This window comes from Coturnix japonica, chromosome 3 (genome assembly GCF_054131305.1).
Source record: "Coturnix japonica strain WE chromosome 3, WE-NBRP24, whole genome shotgun sequence".
NCBI lineage: Eukaryota > Metazoa > Chordata > Aves > Galliformes > Phasianidae > Coturnix > Coturnix japonica.
In genome coordinates, this window is record NC_140665.1 from 67,327,653 (window position 1) to 67,351,805 (window position 24,153).

The window sequence follows — 24,153 nt, forward strand, 5'->3', positions numbered from 1 at the left end:
ATTGACTTAGCTGGAGAAAAAAAAGAAAGAAAGAAAGAAAGAAAGAAAGAAAGAAAGAAAGAAAGAAAGAAAGAAAGAAAGAAAGAAAGAAAGAAAGAAAGAAAGAAAGAAAGAAAGAAAGAAAGAAAGAAAGAAAGAAAGAAAGAAAGAAAGAAAGAAAGAAAGAAAGAAAGAAAGAAAGAAAGAAAGAAAGAAAGAAAGAAAGAAAGAAAGAAAGAAAGAAAGAAAGAAAGAAAGAAAGGAAGGAAGAAAAAAAAAGACAAGTATCTTATGACCATGAAAAATGGCTAATTGGATGAAATTAGATGAAAAAAAATCTCTAATGAGAAAAACAGGATAATGATCCCTTCTCGAAGGAGAGACGGAGCTTTGAGTCATGCAGATGCGGCTGCTGTGAGGCGAAAGTCTTCCTTGTTTTTATTAAACAATCTCATCTGCTTTCATTACATCAAATTATTTTTGTACGACAGCATAGCTTTAACAGAAGCATGCCACTATCATCTGCATAGTGATTAGGGCACATTAGGGAAAAATAGGGGAAAATGTGGCCAGAAAGGAGAAAAAATATCAGAATGAGGGAATTTTGTATGGGAGAGGATGGGGTAATGGACAGCAGCTCAGTTTTAGAAGAGAGAGAGTCCTTCCTTCCTCTTGCTCTGAAAGGAAGCAAGACTCTTTTCAGGGGAAGGTTCCAAGTAATGGATCCTAAACAGACAAGCACCCCTCCTGTATTTTCAGGCAGGGCTCCAAATTTAAACCATGCTTATGTGTTCCAACTTTGTGCTAAGTTTTCCTTTTCGTGTACAGTTATCCAGTCTCTTTTTAAGACATGTAATTTTCCATATTTACCACTCAAGGAAATTTCAGCATATCACACCTTAAATTTCACTCTGGGTGCACTCAGAGGTGAGGTGATTGCTATTCAAAACTACCTCTCCATTTATTACCCTACGTAAGTATGTAGTCTTCATTTTGTAAATTGCATTGCCCTTTTTTTAATGTACTCATCTCTGCTTGTATCTGTCATGTTGCATCATGTCAACTTGATATAAGTAATCCACATTAAATACACTTCCTTATCCTTACAATTGGAATTCTACCATTTGAAATCATTAAAATGTAGTCAGTTATGTCAGTAGTTCTCAGGGAAGGAAGAATAAACATTCATGGTAGAGTGTCATAAGTGTATGTAAAAATACACAGATATTATAGGAAAATGCACGTTATTTGAACATAGCACACACCATTCATAGTTACTGTCACCATCCCTATTGAAGGAAGGCAAGAACTCACCTAAACTTAGAAGAGAAACATCACTTTGATCTTTTGGAAGACCAAATTGATTACTGATTGTAATCTGATCTCTGCGTACGCATGTTAATTTTATGAGTAACTGGAGAAGATGGTCTCCTTGAAAATCAGATTCCACTACCCCTTTAGTATCTTGTAACCAGTAACATACAATAAAATGAAATAAAATAAACCTTTGTCCACAACCATTGTTTCATTCTTCTACCTGCTACTGATCTTTTCATTTAAGTGTCCTTACCCAGCTTCTTCCCATCAATTCAAAATTGATCTTCCATCTCTTCCCCAAATAACAAAACTTCAAGCTATGGAGAATAGTGATGTTAGAAGAGACAGCAATAATAACGCTATATCAATCCTTTATTTAAAACTTCTGGTTTTCCTAAATCTTCTTCCTTTCCCATAATTATGTTCACCCTTTCATTTCAGCCTTCATCTCATCTTCATCTCAAGTTCCCAATCTGTCTAGCCTTTCTTCTGTTCTATTTATACCCTTTTCTGCCATACATCTTCTTTTCACATTTGGATAAAAATAAAAGTATACCACTGAACAAATTAAAAAATTATTTTCTTGCTGCCATTGCTAACCATAACTTTCTGTATGTTCTATTCACTTCCTTTCTGTGTTCCAAAGTCTATTTATAGCCTTGCCTATCTTTTTCATCAGCATTTATATGTGATCAGTTCCAACTCTTCTTAAAGGTTTTTGTTATCCCAAATACTAGCCACTAATTTAAGTTGTGGCAGTTTGAACTGACTATTGAAGGAAATCTATGCCAGCATCTAATTGTAATTTACAGAAAGAGATGAGCCAAGCCTCATTTTCACATTTTGTACCCTAAAAATTAAATGTGTTTGTCCAAGATCACTTCATATTTTAAGTAATAGGTAACTAAAAAAGGTTATAGGAAGGCAGAAAACATACTCCTTTTCTTGAGTGAAAAGTTAAATGATGTTAATCTTCAAGAGATATCAATACATCTTGCTATTTGTAATACCTGGCATTAAGATTAGTCCATATTTCCCATTCAGTCTACCCTTCACTTGCAGATTAGCTCACTGTCTTCAATTGCTTTCATTCTCCACCTTCACAACCACAAACCTAGGATTTTTCTTCAGCCCTGCTTTCTTCATCTATTCATTCACCTATACAGAAGAGAGCTTTCCTTTGACCACAGGAGACATCCTTTTTTTTCCAAGCCTAGACTATTCTCTTCTGCAATATTAGGGCCTCAAGCAAACAGCAAGATCTCACTGAAAAACCACCCAGGCCATGAGGTGTCCACAGAAAAACAAACAAAAAAGTCACCAGCTCAGCTCTGTTTTTCAACCAGTGCTACTAGAGCTGTCATAAACAGGAGATTTTTACCTCATGGTAGTTTAAGAGCATTAATTTAATTTAGATATAAAATAACAAGTTCTAATGCGCCACACTCAAACGGCAACAGCTGTCAAGCCCCACATATGCGTTATACTGAAACATGGCACAGGAGGATTTAAATCTATGTTCGCCAGGTGATAAATTGGCCAAATGGCTGACTGCAGACAGAATGCCCATAGGACTGGTTATCTTCCAACTGATCATTACAAGATTCCCCTGGTGCACCCAGCACCATAAGAACCAAGGCACTGCTCTGATTCGGTAATATCTTCCTAGGTTATCAGTATTTCGAAGTGCTGAACATGGACATCTCATGACGTTTAAAAATACGTAGTTTCAGTGTTCCAGTCCTACACAGCTCTGCCCCTTGACAGATCCACACATTTCTCAGCAAATATTTCATCTCCAAAAAAAACTGAATTATGTTCATTTGAAAGCAGCTCACTTAAGCACACATTTGAGGCAGACAAACTATCATCTCACTTCATGCTAATTCCTGGATCTAAAGAGAAAAAATAAGGAAAGAAAAGAAAGAAAAAGAAAAAAAAGAGGTTTTGTTTTCTTCTTTTTTCTTTCTCCCCCCCCCCCCCCCCCCCCCCCTTAAAATGAGGGGAAAACCCTATAAGAAGACCAGAACTGGGGTGCAAGATAGCACAGACAATTTCAAACATAAATGCTAGTTATTAGGTGTCATGTAGAGTCAGGAGTTGCCATGGAATCCATTTGCTTCTAAACCAGCTCCTCCTGCTGGAATACTTTCTCATTATTATTTCTCTCTGTAGCACAAAAGGAGCTGGATATAGAAGAAATGTTATTTTAAGGTAAAGTTTCTACTGCGTCTGAAATCAGACATGAAATTAAAATCTAAATTTAAAAAGTTACATTTCTGCGCAAATGTAAAGCTACATTACTGCGGTCAGAAGAATGAAATTGTAGGCTGTTTTTAGAGATTCAGGGAAGCAGAGAAATTATAGCTAAAGTCTTTCCTTCAGCTCTCCTCCCATGAATGAAAATAAATGTCACATCTGAAGTCTACTGTTCACATTTTTCCATTATGATAACTTTTAACATTTTCCTACTAGTTACTTGATGCAAGAACAACCTCATTGCCTTCCTAATTAATAATGTCCTCATAAACAGAATAGTGTGTATATGCTGGACACCGGGTTTATTAGACCAATGGACTCACTTGTGATGTCAGTTTCAATGGGTGGATTTTACAAGAAAAAAAAGAATGTGATCATGCCTTCAAACTCTTGACACACCAATAATTGGATTTCAATTCTTTTGCGTACAATGTACTGTGGTGTGACTGAAGGACAATACTGGAAAGTAACCAGCAATATTAGAAAACTATGTCAGTAATTTGCAACTTGGCATGTTAATACTTATTATTAATATTATTGTTTATTATAGACATTGACTAGCATTGCATCTGGAACCCCTAAACAGAAACAGGATCCTATTGTGATCAATGCTGTATGGAGATAAACACAGCCCTTGCCTCCAAGAGCTTGTATTCTATGGTCCTGGTTTTGTAAACTGATCTTGGTAGAGATATTCTTGAGCCCCCCTGTGGAGTCCTTCATCCTTCCAACATAGTCCAAGCTTCCTATAGAGTCTTTGTATATGAGGAGAAATTGGGGATCCTTGAGCTTTCCAATGTTCTCCTCTCCCTCCCTCTTACATGTGAACTATGCCCAAGGGGATTTTCAGCAAGTATACCTACTGTCTTATCAAACTGGATTTTAATCTTAGTCACCCCTCATAGTGTGTGGCAACATAAACATCCATCAACAGCAGAATAAGAATCCAGCTTTAAGCTGTTATATACTTTTCTTCAAATCAAAAGTTCCACTTTAGCCAGGAAATCAGTGGAAGCTCCGTGCGTTTTAACTCTTTTCCCTCTCTACCCTAGTATTTTCTAAGATCCCATAACTGCAAATAGACTCCACATCCACTCGGAGATCTGTGGCACCACCCAGGTAGCTCACCAGGATGCTACAACTTGTGGGTGAAGCACCACCTTTGGAAATGCAAAAGAGTGCATAGGAGAAGGCTGGAGACAGAGAACATTTTGCACTGAAAGCAGAAGGATCACTGCATCCCTGCAGTGAGTAGGAACCACCCCATGTCACTAATGAGAGGGGAGCTGTGACTGCAGCAGGGATGGCAGTGAAGACATCAGGAACATCCACGGGGGTAAGGCAGGTCCACAGTCAAGCCAGGTCCACATCAGCACAGCTGCAAGGCATCTGGAGCCAGGAACAACTGCAGCCTCGCTTGGATGGGCACTGAGGGCAGAGTGCATGGATGGAGCTGCCAGGGCAATTAAAGCTTATTAGCACATGCTGGGTCCTGACAGAGTCTTCCCCTCTCTTTCCAGTATGGCTTCTCTGACAAGTGGCTGAGTTCAGTCATGCACCAAGAGCATTTTGCGCAGAAGCCAAAATTAAAACCAGGCTCTAGCAGATAGCAAGATCTTCGCATGTTTCAAAATGAGGTGTTAGCATCACTTAGCTATTGCCAGACTGAAGAAAAGGCTATTCCTCATTCATTTGCTCAACTACCAGCTAAACCTAAGAGGAATTACACAGAGAAAGTAAGCCTTAAAGCTTCCTCCCTCCAGCCACAAGTGATGGTCTTGTAGCAGTTTCTCAGGGCATCTGTCCTTTTGATGGACTCTGGCTTCAACTGGTTAAACCCAGTTCTCACACTATGTAAATAAACGTCTTACCATCAGGGAAGAATCGTCAGAATTCGGGGTTTAGATGAAACATTGCAACAATGAGGCAAAACCTAAATGGATAAAAGCCATCACGAGCCAAGCCTTGCTAAACACCCTCACCCCTCAGCAACAGATTGAGCATTGTCTGAAATAGGATAAATCTGGATTTGAGTTTTCAAGCCTGGTGCTGCTTCCCTGTGCCATCTTCCCAGATAAATAATTTATCCCACGGTGTCTTCCTAAGAGACATCACTTCATCACTCCTCAGGAAAACAGGCATGGGATCAGTTTGCACCGCGGTCACCATCAGGCACCTAAACACCATGTGGGAAAGGACAGGGGGAGCAGCAACAGGTTTGCCCAGACAACCCAGAAAACATTAAGCAACAGGGCTTAGCATATCATACTCACAGGTACAAACTTAACCAGAATCGTAACCACAAATGCATACGAGACCAGAGCAGGCAAAGCTCCTATTTAAATCCTTGGAGAGTACTTTCCTCGCAGCAAAGCCGTTGTCATTCCTGGACCTGTGAGGCGCAGGGGGTACCAATGTGGGGCTCCCCGGGCCTCATCCCTCCTTTGGGGCCCAACCACGTCTGTTCTTAGAGGCTTGGGGAGGCCGGAGACAGAGCTTCAGTGCAGCAGAGGGGCTGGCTCACCTTCAGGCGTGTTTAATCTGAAATGCTGAGCGTATTGTGCACTAAGGGTTTCTCGGGACAGGCTGAGCCCGGGGCCGTTGGCGTCGGGCTCCACTGCTGAGACGCCGGAGAACTCGACAGAAGCGGGGCGGCCCCTTTAACAAGGGCGGCAGGGAGGGAGAACCCAGCGCCGGGGGGAGGCTGCGGGAGGGAGCGGGGCCGCCTCGGGAGCCCGGCTCAGGTGAGGGCACCGCTGTCTGGGGCGGGAGGGGAAAATCCGCCATGGGGCGGGAGAGGGGGAGGTAGGAGCCGAGCAGTCTTATCTCTGAAGAGACGGGGGATGGCGGAGAACGCTGTGTACAGCGTGATTACGGTCTGGTTTTTGGGTGGTCCTGTGTGAAGCCCGGAGTTGGACTGGATGGTCCTCGTGGGCGCCTTCCAACGCAGGATGTTCTGCGATTCTGCAGAGTTCGGAATTCCTTCAAAGTTCGTTTCCAGTCCCTTGCCCTTCCCAGCTTCTGTCCGGGCATTGTGGCTGGTGCTGCTGCTATTCGCCGTACCACAGTTCTTTGAGAACAGTGAAGGCAAAGCACGAAGTGCCCGTAGGTAATGGTTATTCACCGTAAGGTGGATTCCCCTCCCACCCCCATCCCCTCCACCCCTATTTCTTTAGTTCATGTTTTCCTTCTCTGCTGCACATAACAGTATGGCAGCTCTGTTCCCGACCATCATCACGAGTGCACTCAATAAGGAGAGGGCTGAAGGCACTGACCTTTGACACCAATGGAAATATATATATATATGAGTGTAAGTCATCTCGTGGCGTTTGTGCCAAAAGAAAGGAGAGCGACGGCACTGAGCCGTCCAGGAAAGTGCATCCTAAAAGTATCGCTTAGAAACAGCCACGAGTATGAAGCCTACAACTGTTTCTAAGTTACCAAACATAACTGCTGGTCGGGCTGGTACTCGTTTGCCCTAATTCTGCAGTATTCCTTCTATTATTTTTCTGAGAGATGCATTTGAAATCGCTTATATCCGAGAACAGCTTATTCGAGTGTCTGTTACCCATTTCCTGCATTTTGTTACAGAATTCACTTTCTCGTTGTCCTCTTTCTCCGAGTACCCCAACACCATTAGTGGATAAAGTACCTGGAGCCACGGCTCGAAGCACGGAGGTTAAGATCTGCATCAGTTAAAACCTGTTAATCGGCTCTGAATGGTCTCGGAGTGCGCTCACCGTGTGTGTGTGTGTGTGTGTGTGTGGGCACAGCCTGGATGAGGGTACGGATGGAATTTCCCAGCCCAGCTCAGCAGGTCCTCAAGGCACGCAGCCGGAGTTTGCGGACTTCGGGATGCTCGCAGCCTTAAGGAGCGGCACCCCCGCGGCTGAGTGTGGGGAGAGGAAACAGCTCCTGTACGGACAGTGAAGTTGAAAGCACTCTGTCTCACCGTGAGGGTCCGCACAAGGTCGGATCCCGCTTTCTCGCCCACACGAACCTCAGGGGGAGGTTTGTCGTCTCAAAATCCGCCTGCGCCCCACACCAGGCCGGTAATTTTTAAGCAGCCGTGAGGTCACCCTGTGAGGTTGAATTGCTGGAATTTACCTTTTTAAGACGCTAGCGCTTAGACAGTGCCTCGGCACGGTAACCATCTCCCCGCATAAGGATTGGTGGCCCGTTTATTCCTTAGAGGGAGGTTAGCAAGCGCATCCAAAGTCAGAAACAAATAAATGCATCCAACCACTCCAAGATGCGTGCAGGGAAAAAATAAATAAATAAATAAATAAAGCAAAACAAAACAAACAAAAAAAAAACCCACTCGATCAGATTTGTCTTATAGGGAAATGACCCAGGGGAGATATTTTTCTTTTCCTTTACTTTTCTTTCCTTTTCTTTTTTCCCCCTCAGCTTTGATTTGCAGAGCTCTGTGCTTTCCCACTCGCACGCACACGCGGTGCAATGCACGCTGAGCGCCGTGCCTGGCTACACAAGTTTTTCACGGCACGGAGTTGCAAGCCTGGCTGCGAAATGCCTCGTTTCACCGAGCTCTCCTGCAGGTAGCCCGCTTATAACGATCGTTTTGAAAGCACATCGAGTTTCAATACCTGTTTCTTCAGTTCTCAGATATTATCAGTTTCCCCGCGTAGACTCACCAGGGAATAAACTCATCCGAACCGAGCACACGTTTGTGCTTCAGGCAGCGGGTTCCCCGTTCCCTAGAGGTGCACCATCCCGATCCGGGCCGCTCTGTGCTCTTGTCCCCCGGGGCTCACAGGCCCTTTTTGCTCCGGTCCCACCGCTCTCTACCTCTGCGCTCCGGGGCCGGCACAGCCGCTCTCCCCTTCCCCACTACGAACCAGCGGCTGCGGGAGCGTGGGGTCGGTAATGGTTACCTTCGTTTCCCTCCTATCCATTGGCAGGGCTGCGTTCCTCCGGTTTATTCCTATTTTTCCTAAGCCAAGGGGACTATAAAGGATAACTTTTGCAGCGCCTGTTGACAAACAAGCCGTGTGCTACCTGATGGCGTGAGTCCGGTCGTTGCCCAGATGCCTGAACACATCTCGGGGATATCAGCGCTGTTTGCAGGACAGCTTCCTCCGATGGAAGCCGGCGGGAAGGTGCCGTCTTTCTCCCCAAGCCTGCCGGTGTAGCACACAGAAAGCCTCCAGAAAACACGGTGCCACCTTCCTCGCAACAGCGAACGCTTTAAGCAGAGGAGGGACGTATCCCCCCCCCACACACACACACACTCCCCTTTTATTTTTCCTTTTAATTACTTGTTATAATTTATCTCCAGTCCATACCTCCCCTAACTGCCCTGCGTTGTGTTTGTTTCACAGCGGGGGGGTCCGGCAAGGGGCTGCAAGGCTCTTCCCCGCACCGTGCCGCTATTACCGCTCGGTGCCATTCTGTTTCCCGAGACAGAAGAGGTGCGTTTGGTGCTAATAGATTATTGTATTTTTTCTTTTTTCTCTAGGATCGAGATGATGGTTTTTTTTTCCCCCCGTCTAGAAGGAAAACCTCATAACCCCACAAATGAACAAATAATAATAACGCAGAGAATCCCCTATAACGCTTTGGTTTTTAATCTCCGGGGACACACCGTGGGGGGTTGGGGGGGGGAGGTTGGTGCGCGTCCCCGACGCCCGCCCTCTGACCCCTCGGGGGCGCGCCCGGGGATTACGGGGGTGTGTCCGCGTTGGGGTGATGTCACCGCCCGCTTCACCAATGATCGTTAGGGAGCGGGGAGCCGGCAGCCAATGGGAGGCGGGGCGGGTCCGTGAGTGGCATTAAGGGCGGGTTCGGCCGGGGCTGGGGGAGAAATGAAGTTGTGCTAAAAGGCTTTTAGCCGGAAAAGAAGTTATTAGGGCATTTCTCAGTCGCAATTAGGGGCTTCTTCATTAAGCCCACCCCCCACCCAGTATGTGAGAGGGAGAGTCGGGCAGCCGATAAAGGGGAGGGAGGCGGCAGCGCCCGGCTGCCCGCAGGCGTGGGGAACCGCGACGGGCACCGACCGCACCCCCGCTATTAATGAGCCAATTAAAGAGGGGTCCGCAGCCCGGCACGGCTCGCTGCGGGCTGCCCTGCGCGGGGACACCAGGTAGGTGCAGGGGGTCCGGCCTCGGAGATGGGGGGTGGGGGAGAGCAAAGAGGTGCGAAGTGAGGAGAGAGGGTGGGAGGAAATAGAGGCAAAACCCCGAAATCGGCTGGAAAAAAAAGCACGCGGAAACTGCTGTGCCGGGTCTGCGGTCGGCACTGAGCCCCGGGACCGGGAGGGGAACAACGGGGGGCAACGGGATTAATACAGCAAATTTTCTATTTGCTGTACAAAAACAGGGAAATAAACAAAAGCAGAAAAGGGCACCTGGGCTAGGTTTGAAAAATGATTCTGATTGTGATGATTTCTGGAGGCCGCGGCTCTGAGTAGCGGCTCGCTCACCCACCTCCGCCGCTCTTCTTCCCGCAGAGGCTCCTACGAAGCAGCCCGCGGAGGCCCCGTTCCGCCGGTGGATCGCGGGAGGACCGGGATTACCATGACCCGCTTCGAGGAGAGGCACTGTCCGCGATGAGCAGGAGCAGAGGCCCGAAACACCTCGTTTGGCTGCGGCGTCGTGCCACGGGCTCGTAGCTTTGTTGTTTGTTGTTGTTGTTTTTTGTTTTTTTTTTCCTGCAGTTGCTTGAAGTCTCTGAGCTGCATTGGATAAATGCCTTTCCTCCCCCCCGAGTGACTTTTCAGAGTATATTCGTTCTTTTGAAGAACGTCGCTCTGCTCTTCGGCACTTTGCTCCGTTACACCGAACGGTTTCTCTGAGAGGCGGCCGTTCTCTCTCCCGATGCTCCGGGACATGAACCGCAACTCTCCCACCTTTGGATGAAGCTCCGCAGCTTAAATTGTAGAAAGGAAGGGGGAAAAAAACACGATGAAAGAAAAGTCCAAAAATGCTGCCCGGACTAGACGGGAGAAAGAAAACAGCGAATTTTATGAACTGGCTAAATTACTGCCCCTGCCCTCGGCCATCACCTCCCAGCTGGACAAAGCATCCATAATCAGGCTCACCACCAGCTACCTCAAGATGCGGGTGGTTTTCCCGGAAGGTAGGTGGGATGGCTTGCTCCTGTGCTCCCCTTCTCGTCCAGGTGCCTCTTGGGACGTGCTTTGAGGGCCGGGTGCGCTCTGCTGCTACTTCTCCCTCCCGTGAATGTTGTCGCTCCGTTCGTATGACAGTTCTGCTGGGGGCTGAGGGGTTTCTGTCAGCACAGAGCCAACAGGAGGTTTTCTGTTCTCGTCCGTGCGATGGGCATCGCCGCAAGGCAAAAGGGGGCGATCCCCCCATTTATAGCTCTACGTGGGGGAGCTAATATATGGGTAAATATTTACATAAGCCTATGCAAAGTCCTAAAGCCTTAGGTGCGGCGTGCAGGTATAGGGTGCTCTCCCACAACGTAGAAGCCAAGCACAACGCATGGCATTGTAAACCCGCTATTTCCCGGCCTGAGGGCCGCTGGGAACATCTTAGGGCTTTAAACTACCTCGGGAATTTTTCACAGAATTATTATACTCGGACGCACCCAAGCCGCATAACGATGCGAGCAGAGGGCCTGAAGCGAGCTTCACTTTGACTCGCTGGGCAGAGCCGGGCGTTGAGTCCTCAGTCCCAGCCGCTCCCGGTGGCGCTGAGCCGCCTCTTGGGGTGCTTGGAGGGGCTCCAAAAAGAGCAGAGCACTCTTTAAGGGCCTGGGATGAAGTTCTGCTCTGCCCTCGATCTGTCGCTTCTGTGAGATGTAGGGAAAACAAATTCAGAACGATTCACGAAGCTTTTATTTAGATGGAGATGTTCTCTGCCTTGAAGAGACAGTAGTGAGAAAGAAGACTGAGGGGTCTGGATTGGGTTTTTTGTTTGTTTGGGTGTTTTTTATAGTTTATCTAAAAATCCAAATTAATCTTTCGTTGAGAAGTATGGGTGCATAAGAAACCTGATAATACGGACTTTGCGTTTACTTCGGGTCTGTCGGTAACACTTCACGAACCCAGAGCGGGCACGGGGCCTGTCCTGGTTTATTCTGTTTGTTTGTTTTGCTTTTAACTTGATTCAGACCTGGAAGGAGAGGTCTTAACTCGACTTTTCAAAGATAAATATTCGCTCGGGCCTGGAGGCGGCCCCTCCAGCCCTGTGTGAGTGCATAGACCAAAGCCGTAGCAGTCATTTCCAACATAGTGCATCCTGTAGCCGCTCCTTTAAGCAACGTCTGGTATCTCTGAGTAACTTAGAACCAGAGAATGGGATAAGTGGGACTTGTAACACCTGAAACCCTTAAAAAAGGGGAGGGTGAGGGGGGGCTGGAGGAAAAAGTTAAAACTCTCATGAAACCACGCTGTCGTTCTACGCGATCTGTCTGCAAGGAAACTGAGCTGTCCTTTAATACTGTCAGCGCACACTTTATAAAAGAAAGCTATGGCCAACTCCGCTGCCCGCGATGTTCCTAAAAGGATTATTAGCGGTGATCTGTCAGCTCCCGCCGTCTCAGCGGGCCGCCTTCCTGCGTGATTCGGAGAGGCTCTCGTCAATTACCGCCGCCGATGCAGCGGAGCTGTTTGATCAGACGAAGCATATGGTGTTGCTTGTTAGCTGCGAGTAATCACGGGCGGGGAAGAATGGCCGGGCCCCGTCCCGGGCGGCAGAGCGGGATGCCTCAATGCCCCGGGGAGCCGTACGGCGGGGGGCGCGGGCCCGGGGCCGGCAGCTGCGGCTTTGAGCCGGGAGGCGGAGAGTGGCGGCGGGACCTCCGCGGCCTCGCTACGGGGGAGCTGCGAATGGAAAGAAGCGGCCGCCGAGGGGGTGGCCCCGCGGTGCTATCCGTGCTGGGGGGTCGGAGCGGTTCCGCGGGCACTTGCCAGTATCTGAGAGACCCTCCCCCCCCCCCCCCCCCCCCACTCTTTGTCTGGGCACGCAGAGGCATCCAGAACCTGCAGAAGGCGGTAGATGCGGCAGGGGACGTTCCGTGGTTTTTCTCGGGGAGGGCAGAGCTGCGAGAGCTGGGGTGCAGCCCAAAGCCGGCCGAGGGCGGAGGAGCGTGGGCTCGGCCGAGCGGTGCGGCTCTTTGGCGGCCCTCCCGGAGCTTCCCTGCACGGGGCCTGACTGGAAACGGTGGGAATAAATGTACAGAACGACATAAGCTCCTTAGAGGAAGAAGTATCGGTGGGCATCCGTCTGCGCGTTTGTACATCTGAGGGGCTCCTATGCAGGAAGGAGGAGGGTGGATGCCAGGGTCATTGTGAAAACGGGAGGTTTCTGCCAGGGCCGTGACCGCAGAGCCACGCAGCCGCTCAGCATCGTTTGGTTTCCTTTTCACTGTGAGAAATAGTGATGCAAAGCGGTGCCACCGGGTGAACGCGGCTCCGAGGGAGTGCAGTGCTGAGTTTTAGCTGCGGTTCTGCGCTTCTCTCCTAAGAGTGCGGGACATGGCTCGGACCCGGCACCTCATTGCTCTGCCCCGAGCTTTCCGAGGCAACTGGCAAAGTCGAAATGCGCCCCGTGGCTGCTGACTGGCACGGGCCGGCTGCTGAAACTCCTCTGACTCGAGAGGAAAGAGCCTGTTTGTTTTGGGGTCGGCTTTGGGAAAGATAATGCGGAGAAGATCTGTTAGATAGCTGAGAACGGTGGGAAGAGCTTGTTATTATTATTATTGAAGGGGAAAAAAGATGGAGAGTGAGAAAAAGATAAATACCTTCCTAATAAATTCAGTTCTGTCTTAACGTTCATGGGGGAAAAAAATCCCTGACGTTTCAATGTAACAGCGAAGGCAACGAACGTAGCATCAAAATTTGTTGGAAATATATCAGGGGGCGAAAATGATTTTCTTTACATAAGGATGTGATTCCTAAAAGCAGTGCCGGCGTCCAAAAGTGAACGTGAAGAGGGGAAAAAAAAAAAAAAAAAAAAAAAAAAAAAAAAAAAAAAAAAAAGTTGGGAAAAAAAAAAGAGTAAATAAAGGTGACATATATATTTAATTAAGGAATATTTCTAGGCTCCTGTTCTCCTCATCCGAACAAGCAGGGAAGGACTGTTTGCTTTTCTGTCCTATGAAGACGGATCGCTCCCACGCAGAGGCGTTTCTTTTCCCAGACAAAATCAGCGGCCGCGTTTACGTAAACTTTCGCCTACCATTTCTATAATGAATCTCTTTATTTTGTTTTATTTTAAATTGGGGGCGGGGGAGGGGCGAGGGGGGAGAGAGCAGGAAAACAAAATCCGTTTCCCACGTGGATAGGTGATTTAATGCTGTTTTTCTTGCTGCTAAGGGAAATGATTGAGCGTTGGGTTTCAGCAGTGATTTTCGTACATAAGTTTTTCTCATTTAAGCCGCAGTTTACTCTGCGCGGTACCTCTCTGTGTTTAAGTCGAGTTTTGATGCGAACTTCACATGTGAAGTGCAGAACTGAAGTCTTAGTATGAGAGTCGTACAAAGGCACTTTAACGGGTGGATTCAGTCAGATCTTCTTTACAAACCCCTCTCCCTTCGTAGGGCTCTGTTAGTGTTGAAGAACGTTTGCAACTTGTGTGTGAATCCCGCGAAATACCCTTTCCTCCACTGTTCGGAAAAAGCGATATTTGAGTTTGCCTCTTTCCTAAAACACAGAAGTATGGATGTGGAGCTCGATAATTTGCCTTTTTTCCTCCCCCCTTTTTTTTTCTTTTCCTCCGCTGTGGGCACGGCTCCGTTTTGCTTGTATTTCGGAGGGCAGCTCCGTTACCAGTGTGTGCATGTGCCAAAACGCTGCAATTTCTCTCCAGAGCGGCGAATCGGTGTTACTTCCACGGCCGCTCCCCCAGCAGGGCCGTTTGTTCAGGCGGCAGAACCCTGCCTCCCTCTTACTATTATTTTTCTAAAGGAAGCGGGACGTTCGCTTCTATCAGCTTCAAACGAACGCATCTGATTTACCAAGACAATAAATCTTGACGAAACCTCGCTAATGGCATCCGCAGGCGTGAGCAGGTTTTTTTTTTTCTTTTTTTATTTATTTTTTTCTTTTTTTTTTTTTTTTTTCCTCCCTAAATGTCTCTGCTTCTGTTCCATCTGAACCCTCCGACGGCGACTTGCTCCCTCACGGAAGCCTCATTTGGCAGATATTTGGAGTTATCATTAACCACCGCCTGTTAAATTAAGTGAGAAATCGTCCCGACTGGGCTCTGGCACAGCGAGGGCTGCTGAACGGCACCGTTCCGAGAGGCAGCCTCTCTGCGCGCTGCCCCTCCGCCTTTGCAGGGAGGCTGTGACAAAAGGCGGAGGAGCTGCGCTCGGCCGGGGCGCCCTGAGGTCTCCCCGCTGCCACAGACGGCCTCCCTGGGGCCCCCCGAAGCCCAGATCCCCCCCTGAGTGAGGCTTGGTCTGGGCTCTGCTCCGAGTGCTTTTGGAAGGGGGGCGGCCGGTGGCCCTGCCGTTGTTTCCTCCGCCGTGAATTCGGATCGCGCTGAGGTTGGGGTAATGTTGGTAGCCACTTGGAAACGCTGGCAAATCAAAGCCAAGAAGATAAGAGCTCGCGTCTACTGTCCTCCCCCTTGCCCCCCTTCTCGCCTTCCCCCCCCTTCCCCCTTCTTCGCTACGGCAAGACAAAGAAGACTGTCGAGGTTGGGGTCGGGGCTGCGCTGCGGATGCTCAAGGAGGGACTAGGAACCCCGAGACGCGCGGGGCTGTCTGCGCCTCTTGGAGCCTTCTGCTGCTGTGTCCCGGCCCAATTTACAGTAACTGAGAGCAACCCCGTCTGCTTGGGACTTCGGGGCGTTCGGCAACGATATCGCGATGCCAGCCGGTGCCTCCATTGGCTGCTGCCATGAGGGCTCGGAGCGACCCAGCGGGGCGGGGAGGCAGTGCCCCAGCGGCACGGAGCTGCGGCGTTGGCCGTGGGTCCGTCCGTGGGAGGCGGCGTGACCGGGGCTGGGCGGGATGCGCACGGGGGGAGGAAGGCACTTCTACCGGGCTGCCCGGTGCCGTCCTGATACCAAAGAGAACGAGGAGCTTTCTGCCACTTCCCTTACTTTTAAATGTGGGGAAAGGGTGATTTCCCGTGGAGAAGTGCTGATAAAGCTGTGACTCAGCACTCGCAGACCGAATTGTACCGGCGCACGTTCAGTGCAGTTTGAGCGCAGCCTCAGAGCGCACAGTTCAGTAACGGGAGTTGTTAGCAAACTGAGCAAAGCCTGTCCCTGGTGCCGAGGCTATTTTGTTTTCTTATTTATTTATTTATTTATTTATTCATTTATTTTCCTTCCTTCCTTCCTTCCTTCCTTCCTTCCTTCCTTCCTTCCTTCCTTCCTTCCTTCCTTCCTTCCTTCCTTCCTTCCTTCCTTCCTTCCTTCCTTCCTTCCTTCCTTCCTTCCTTCCTTCCTTCCTTCCTTCCTTCCTTCCTTCCTTCCTTCCTTCCTTCCTTCCTTCCTTCCTTCCTTCCTTCCTTCCTTCCTTCCTTCCTTCCTTCCTTCCTTCCTTCCTTCCTTCCTTCCTTCCTTCCTTCCTTCTCTCTCTTTCCCCCCCGCTTCTCACCTCCCCCCCACCCCCAGTGGAGGACATCTTCTAGGTCGAATTGTTTACCTTGTCAGGAAAAAAAAAAGTAAATCCTCGAGTGGAGGAGGTTGTTAGATAGGAGCCTATAATCTATATCTTGTTGAGAGTATAAAACTCATTCCGAAAGAAAAGCTCGATCCATTTATTTTTGCTGCTTGCAATAACACAGCTGGATGATGCCTTGAGCTTGCGCTGCACGATTGCTCATCATTCATTCGCCAAGAACCGGCCTAAATGGTGCCTGTGGGATTAGGTCAATTTTAGTGGATCTACTTCGCCTCATTTGGTTACTAATTGGTTTCTTGTTTTATAAATCGAAATCTCATTTTCAGGAAATTACAAAGCCCATGCAGCCAGTCCATTGAGGTAATCCGTGGGTCGGGAGTATTTAAATGGAAATGGTTCGACAATGCATCAAGTATTAAGCAACAGTAAAACTTCGCCTCTGTTTCCACATGAAATGTGAGCTCGCGAGCTCCTTAGATCCATAATAGATACATCGCTTCTAAGGCTACTTATGTAAATATGATAAACCGGACCCCGGCGGGGGAGGGGAGAAAGCAATTTTTATCTACAAAGGTTAATGTGGCATATCTTGGAAATCTTCCAAAATAGATTATGTTTTGCTTTGTCTTCGGCCACTTTAGCTGGGAAAATCCTTTGCCTAAAAACGGTTTAGTTATCCTTTCCCGCACAAAGCTGCTTGTTTCTATTCCAAAGCCATTATTCCGTTGGCTCTCCAAATTACAAGAGAATCTTTAGATCTTGTTTCCAGCGTAATCCTGAAGCAAAAGGGAGAGCTGATTTCCTTGTTTTGTTTTAAATAGACAATCAAAGGATTTGAGGTATTTTCTGCGGTAGGTCAAGTGCAAGATAGCTCAGTTTGCTCCCCCGATAAAAGGAAACTGGATATTGAAGCGAACGGAGGAGGAAAAAAATAATAAAAGGGGGAATATTAATGGAGGGGTTTTCTCTTATAATCTCTAAAGGCAGTATTTAAAGGGAGTCGGGTGACCCCGCCGGTCTGGGCTTGTCAGTGAAGAGAAGTCGTCTCCAGCTAGAATGTGATGAAACATCTGGGAAATGCGAAGCGTCTCGAGTGTTAGGGTTGCCAGAAGCTGGCTCAGGTAGAGGAGTGAAAACGTTTAATTATGAAACATTAACAGCCGCGGCCAAACAGCGTGAGATTTCCACCCAAAGCATAACGAAGGGCTCGGTGCTCCGTGAAGAACGGAGTTCCCGAAAGAAGTTAACCTGTAATGTCGATGAGCTATTCATTAACCCGCAGAGGTCGGGTTGTTTTCCCTTTTAGAAGGAGAGTAATTAGAAGCCGTAAACCCGGATTAATAAGCAACTTAAATCCTAGGCGAAGAGCGCAGCTTTAGCCCAGAATAGGGAAACTGTTATTCAGATTTCCCTTCCAATGTGGGAAGCTCGCAAGGAGCGGCCTCGACAGGGCGTCCCGGAGCGTGGGCAAAGCAAAGATACTGCGGTTTCTCTTCTCCCTTTCCCCGGAAGCCGTGCGAGATGTGTCAGCTCCTGACTGGCTTCGGGGGGGGGGGGTCCCCGTTGGGGGACAGACGTGCCCCTGGGCAGCCCCGCTGGGGAGGAGGCGGCAGAGCGACTGTATTTCGCGAGAGGGAGAGCCCGGGAGCTGGGGAACAACATCACCGGGTCCCCGTTAATTGGCGCGGTGGAGTTAACGGGAAGGATTCTGTCTCCCGCTGGCACTCTCTGGCACAGAGTCCTCGCGGGCAGGGGTCAGGACGCAGGGATGCTGCTGGCTTCTTAGGGCCGTGGGTTAAGAAGAAGGGGGAAACGGTGAGGAGGTGGGCGAAGAAGGGGCCGCTAGGGATGCCCCCTCCGTTCGCCTCTCTCGGGTGTAGAGCCGAGGTGAAGGCGCTCGATACCAAGAGATGCCCGCTCTGCCCGCTGCCGTTTCACTTGGAAATCCCCAGAGAAAGGGGGCTCGCCTTCCCGAGCAAACCTTGCCTTCTCCGGCCGTCAATCAGCATTTCTGTACGGTTGTGGGGTTTTTTTGCTGCTGTTGTTTGGTTTATTGTTTTTTTTTTGTTGTTTGTTTTTTTTTTCCTTCTTGCTTGATCCTTATTTAACGGCGTAAGCTTAAAACGTTTTAAATGCCCCGTTTAAAATGATTTCATCAACAACATCGTTAAAGAGCATTGCCTAAAAATAGATTTACTCCGGCCGAGTAATTTTCCTGCGGCTCTTATTCCTCCTCACTTTGCATAAAAAGAGCGAAGTCTGGAGCACAGGGCAGGTTCGTCCTGTGGCCGAGGGGAGGAGGGGGGCTGAGAAGCAGACAAGAGCCGCCCTGAGGGGCCGCTTTGTCGGGTACGCACCTTCAGCCAGGTCTTAGGAACCAACTTCCCCATTAACCAAAAATAGGTGTTTATCTCCCACAGGAGTTAGATATAAATAAATAATAATGATAAAGATAAAAAAATCCACCAAAGAGATTTTTCTGCCCAAGGGAATCATATCCTCGTTTCTCAATGATTGTATGTATACCTGTTCTATAGCAAGTTCAAGCAAAAATATAACAATAAAAAATAAATAGAAGAGGTTCAGTCCAGCGGGCTTACAGGACGAGGTTTGTCACCTCTTCACTTTCCTTTCTGTGTGTGTCTTAATTGAACAGGACTGGGAGAAGCTTGGGGCCACTCCAGCCGCACCAGCCCGCTGGATAATGTAGGACGGGAGCTGGGATCGCATCTTTTGCAGGTACCGCTCTGGAAACGACAGCCATGCAGCATTAACGATTAAAGAAATCAGTCTCTCTTCTGAGCTTTTAGTTACCACCATGACTAACTTTTAACCGTTCAAGTATTTAATTAAAAAGAAAAAAGAAAAAAAAGGAAAGAAAAAGTGAGGGGGGGGGGGGGGGGAGAGAGGGGGATGCGGGCGGGCTCCTTTACACAAACGCAGTTCAGGTAGAGGAAGGAATATTAGAGTTATTGTATCCATGCTTTGTGGGGACGGACAGTCGTGTGGGCTGTGATACTTCCTTAATAGATTGGGGTCTCTTCTGTTGCCTCCGCACCCAGAAGCCCCATTACAGTCTTTTGAAACGCGCTTGACAAGTCATCCCGTCCCACACAGACGTTACGCACTCCGCGGGGAGGCTTATACGCTTGCTTAACAGGGGGTAACATCCCGGGGAGTTAGAAACGGGGTGGCAGCGCTTGGAAATTCTCGGGTGGTCATCAGAGGGAGTTCTGCTGGCTGCGGGGTCACGGCTATAGAGGAGTCCTGCCCAGGGCTCCGTTCCCTTCCAGCTTTCTGAATAATCAGTTTGAAAAGGGAAGACGTCTTGTCTAGTATAACACCCTGGAGGACGGTACTTTATGTGTCGGTCTGTCTGTGTCCATCTCTCTGACTGCTGCTCCCTCTGCCGACCCTTTCCCCAGACGCTGGACGGTTTTATATTCGTGGTGGCTCCGGATGGGAAGATCATGTACATCTCGGAGACCGCCTCGGTGCACCTGGGCCTGTCTCAGGTAGGTTGGGGACCGGCGTGGGAGTGGTCTGCAGAGGGGGGCACCGGAGACAAAATCTCCCCTTCCTCCTCTTCCCCCCTTCCTCCTCCTCCTCCTCTCTCACAGGTAGAGCTGACCGGAAACAGCATTTACGAGTACATCCACCCCGCCGACCACGACGAGATGACGGCGGTGCTTACGGCCCACCAGCCCTACCACTCCCACTTCGTGCAGGGTAAAACGTGTCCCTCCTGCGTCCCATAGTCCCACGTGGACGTGGACCCCTTCCCTCGCTGCTCACCTACCCTCTGCCTCCCTTCTCCTCAGAGTATGAGATCGAGCGGTCCTTTTTCCTACGGATGAAATGCGTACTGGCCAAGAGAAACGCGGGGCTGACCTGCGGGGGCTACAAGGTGGGTGCGGGGGGTACAGCCCCGCCACGACACAATGTGGATGGAGACTGAGCTCTCTGGGCTGGCCTGGCTCGGCTCTCTTTAATGTGGCACCGAGTGCCGCTTGCCCCAGGGGCAGCTCTCCAGCTCGGCCGTTTCCCATTGCTCCTCACGGGTCCCCTGGCCGGGCACAGCCCAGGCTGCTCTCCGACCTTGAGGCAGGAGACGTTGTGACACGGTGTAGTGCAGAATAAGGACATCTGTTGGAATGGCTCCAGGAAGAGATGCTTAAAATAGAAAACCGAGGTTGGAAGTGCACAGCGGCAATATGCAGGGAGGAAACGTACCTAAAATCTATGCCGAAAGATGCATTCTGGATCGTGTCTGCTCTGTCTGTGTAATAGATACATCTTATCCATGTGACACACGCACACATGTAAACTCTCTCACACGCATCCACTCTTCATTACAGAGCTGTAACTGCCTTGGCACTTCCTCGTCTTCCTTTTGGAGAAGAATCATAAAAGCGTAGTTAGGAGGTGGTCCAAAAACCACTTAAGTCAGTGAAAAAAAAAGAAAAGAAAATCTTGTTGACTTTAACGGGCCTTAGATGAGAGTTGAAGTTCCGTATGAACCCCCCTCCTTCCCCCCCCCCCCCCCCAAAAAAAAAAAAAACACCCAAAAACCAACAAAAACCCCACATCCCAACCCAAGGGAAAGCAGAAAGACCGGGGGGTGGGGGGGTGGGGGTTGGGACCCGGACCGGTGAAGTTCACAACCCCCACGCCCCATGCCCAGCAGCCGTATGTCTCTGCAGGTCATCCACTGCAGCGGCTACCTGAAGATCCGCCAGTACAGCCTGGACATGTCCCCTTTCGACGGCTGCTACCAAAACGTCGGTTTGGTCGCCGTGGGCCACTCGTTGCCTCCCAGCGCCGTGACAGAGATCAAGCTGCACAGCAATATGTTCATGTTCCGGGCTAGCTTGGACATGAAGCTCATCTTCCTGGACTCCAGGTAGTGCTGAGGCTGCCTCCAAATCAATTCCTCACCCCTTCCCCCACCCCCCTCCGAACCATCCTGTCCTCCTCCCACCTGATGTTGGCTGCTGTGTCTTTGCAGGGTGGCTGAGCTCACCGGGTACGAGCCCCAGGACCTGATCGAGAAGACCCTTTACCATCACGTACACGGCTGTGACACCTTCCACCTGCGATGTGCACATCACTTATGTAAGGATCTGCACTCAGAGAACCTCACCTCGCCTTCTCCCTCCGCTAAAGGGCTTTGGCTGTGTTAGGGTCCACCTCTGGGCTGGGGGGAGAGCAGGCAGCATCCGCGGCGGTGTACCCTGCACAAACCCTGGGCATTCAGTTCGCTTAGACTCAGAGAAAAGCCTTTTTTTTTTTCTTGCTTGGAATAGGCTGTGCCAGTGAATTTCAAACACTTTTGTTGCCCTACTATCGAGTCTCACCAATCTTATCTGTGTGGCTAAATTTGCTGCAGTGGTGAGCCTGCTTCAGAGAGCAGCTCTTTTTTCTTTCACGATATCGCTATGACATTAATACACGGATAGATGTATAAAAAGGATATTAATTTCCGGTAAGTTTCCTTCAGGGGAACGTCAAGAGAAGAGAAAAAAAACCCAAAGCCACATTGAGATAATTCAATTTCTATGATGGTATATGGTTGGGTGTTGGATTCCCTTCCCCCCCCCCCCCCCTCCGTGTTTGTCCTCTATCTCCCCAAAAAGCCTTTGGTATAGGGGGTGAAAGGGGGTTGGGGGGGATGCCCTGTACTGCCCTTTCCTCATCCCTTTGCCACGCTCGGCTCTCCACAGCCCCCCTGAGCCCTTCTCTCCCCGCTCTGTCTTGCAGTGCTGGTGAAGGGCCAGGTGACCACCAAGTACTACCGCTTCCTGGCCAAGCACGGCGGCTGGGTGTGGGTGCAGAGCTATGCCACCATCGTGCACAACAGCCGCTCGTCGCGCCCGCACTGCATCGTCAGCGTCAACTACGTCCTCACGTAAGTTCACTCAGCGGGATGGACCGGGCGGGGCGGGCACCTGTCGCGGCCTCCGGCCCCGACGGCTGGTTGGGGGGGGCGGCGGCGGCACACTAAGAGCAGGGCGCTTACATCTACATGAAGGCGTTCCTTGACTGTTTCCTTTCGAGAATGGAGATTTAGAGGTCTGGCACCCGCATATTTTCTTCCTCCCCCCCCCCCCCCCCCCCCCCCCCCCCTCCTTTTTTTAACAGTTGAAGTACACCCAGCATTAAATAAAATTTAATGCAGCGTAAAAAAAAAGGAAAGAAAAAAAAAAAAAGGTTTTCACGTACGGAGTTATTTATACTCAACAAACAGGACATCTGTTTTTCTTTTCAAAAATCTGGGGTTTGAAGTTCTTAATTTCATCCAGAGTCTCTATCAAAGCTCCGAGGTTTCTTTTTTGTTCTTGGAGAGCGATCCTTACAGAGAACCACAAAGAAAGTTGGTGACCAGAAGGGTCAGCGAAACTTAACAAAAATCAAGATAAAATAGAATCAAGAGGGGAAAAAAAAAAGAAATAAAAAAAAATCAGAGGGACTGCTTAGATACTGCCTATCTCAACGCACCCGCTCGGTACTGCTTGCAATGAGGCACGCAGGTCTGGGGAGGCGTGCTCTCTTATCTCTGAAGCATCTCCTCTGGCCGCAACCACATTGGGATGCAGGGGCGAGCGGCCGAACCTTCTCAGAGCTGAGGCAGAGGAGGTGCAGTGACGATTCCTTTCTCGGGTCCGCTCAGCACAGGTGGCGATGGGTTTGGTGGCCGAGTTTAAGAAGCTCCCCTAAAATTCAGAGGCTCCTTATGCTAAGTCTGAGCACCCGCACGAGGAGCTGAGGGGCAAGAGGCCAGTGCATGGTAATGCCAGGAGCCTAAAAGCAGCTGACGTGGTAGGCTGGCTTTCTACAAGCTATTCTCTGTGCTTTTCCATGAGCACCTGAGATCAGCAGTCATCTCCTTTCCCTTTAGTAGCAACAGAGGGAGCGTAACCCCATCGTGCCTCACCCCCCGAGCAGCTCGGGGCTGCTGGGGGCTACAGCTGCAGCGCTCCTAGGGGCAGAAGCCTCCTCTGCCTGCCCGGGGTGGCTGCGGGCACAGGGCCGGGCTCGAGGCGCGCTGCGGGGTGGATGGCTGCACCGAAATAGCGCAGCTCCTCCGCCCCGACAGACTTCCTGTCCTTTTGCTGGTCTTTGTATTTTAGTACGTGTACGCGGGTTTTAGAAACAAAGTTATATTTAGAGCTGTTTTCAGCCAGAATGACGTGTGGGAGGGCTATGTGTGTTCTCCCAAGCGTCCTCTCCGAGAGGATTCGGAGCAAGGCTGCTTCTCATCGACTTGAATGAATGGAGAGGGCAGAGCTTGATCCATGGCTGCAACAGTCAGGGGCTGCAGGGGCACCCCGACTGAGTGGAATCCTGGTTTTGGTAGTGCAGATTGGTCGAGGTCTTACCCACTCTGATCACCTCTTCGTTGGGTCTCTGCTTTTCAAGGCTGAGCGCAGGTCCTACAGTGTTCAAAGTCTGCACATGATTAAGGCACTTAAAATAAATTCTCTGGCTCTTATAGCTACTTGATGATAGTGGCTCATTCCAACAGCCCAGGGCCAGCTGAGAGTTGTGTGGGTGCAGCTTTTGGTACAGCCTTTTGTGGTCAGCTGAACAGGTAGAGAAAAAAGGTGAACCTCTGCGTGTTACCCTCTTGTTTATGGGAACCGGAGAGAGAGTCTGGAAATGGCAAAGAGGATTGCAGGATGGCATCTGAAAGATGGGATGCCTCTCACCATGGTTCCTTTGAAAAGACGAAGTGCTGGTGTTCAGCATACTTGGGTGAGCATACTAAAGGGCCATCAGCTTTGGGTGGCACTGGACATGTTCTTGAGGTTGTTGAAGGGGCAGCTGTCTGTTCCCTGGCATGGTGTCCTTCACTTGGGCAAAGTCTTGCAGGGGGTTCATTTGCTCATGGCAGAAGGAGCTTTCTCTCATTGTGGGTGGAATGTGATGTTTTGGACAGGAGCAAACAGATGCTGGGTGGTAAAGGGGCCTGCCCAGTCTGGGGAGGTCTATGCCAATGCAGGCTGAGAGGCACTGCCTTGCCTTAGAGCT

General features: G+C 49.4%; 1 protein-coding gene across 2 annotated transcripts in view; it reads left to right on the forward strand.

The window, feature by feature from the left end:
* Window positions 1-10,116: 10,116 nt before the first annotated feature.
* Window positions 10,117-24,153, forward strand: part of SIM1 (SIM bHLH transcription factor 1) — a 41,766-nt gene continuing 27,729 nt past the window's right edge. The window contains exons 1-8 of one of the 2 annotated variants that reach the window (XM_015858867.3): window positions 10,117-10,653; window positions 18,779-18,861; window positions 19,548-19,637; window positions 19,743-19,851; window positions 19,944-20,029; window positions 20,826-21,025; window positions 21,131-21,237; window positions 21,883-22,030. In XM_015858867.3, coding sequence (XP_015714353.1) covers window positions 10,479-10,653; window positions 18,779-18,861; window positions 19,548-19,637; window positions 19,743-19,851; window positions 19,944-20,029; window positions 20,826-21,025; window positions 21,131-21,237; window positions 21,883-22,030 — 998 coding nt within the window. In that variant the 5' untranslated portion in view covers window positions 10,117-10,478. The remainder of the gene's footprint in view (window positions 10,654-18,778; window positions 18,862-19,547; window positions 19,638-19,742; window positions 19,852-19,943; window positions 20,030-20,825; window positions 21,026-21,130; window positions 21,238-21,882; window positions 22,031-24,153) is intronic. The other variant, XM_085541858.1, reaches the window with a different exon arrangement.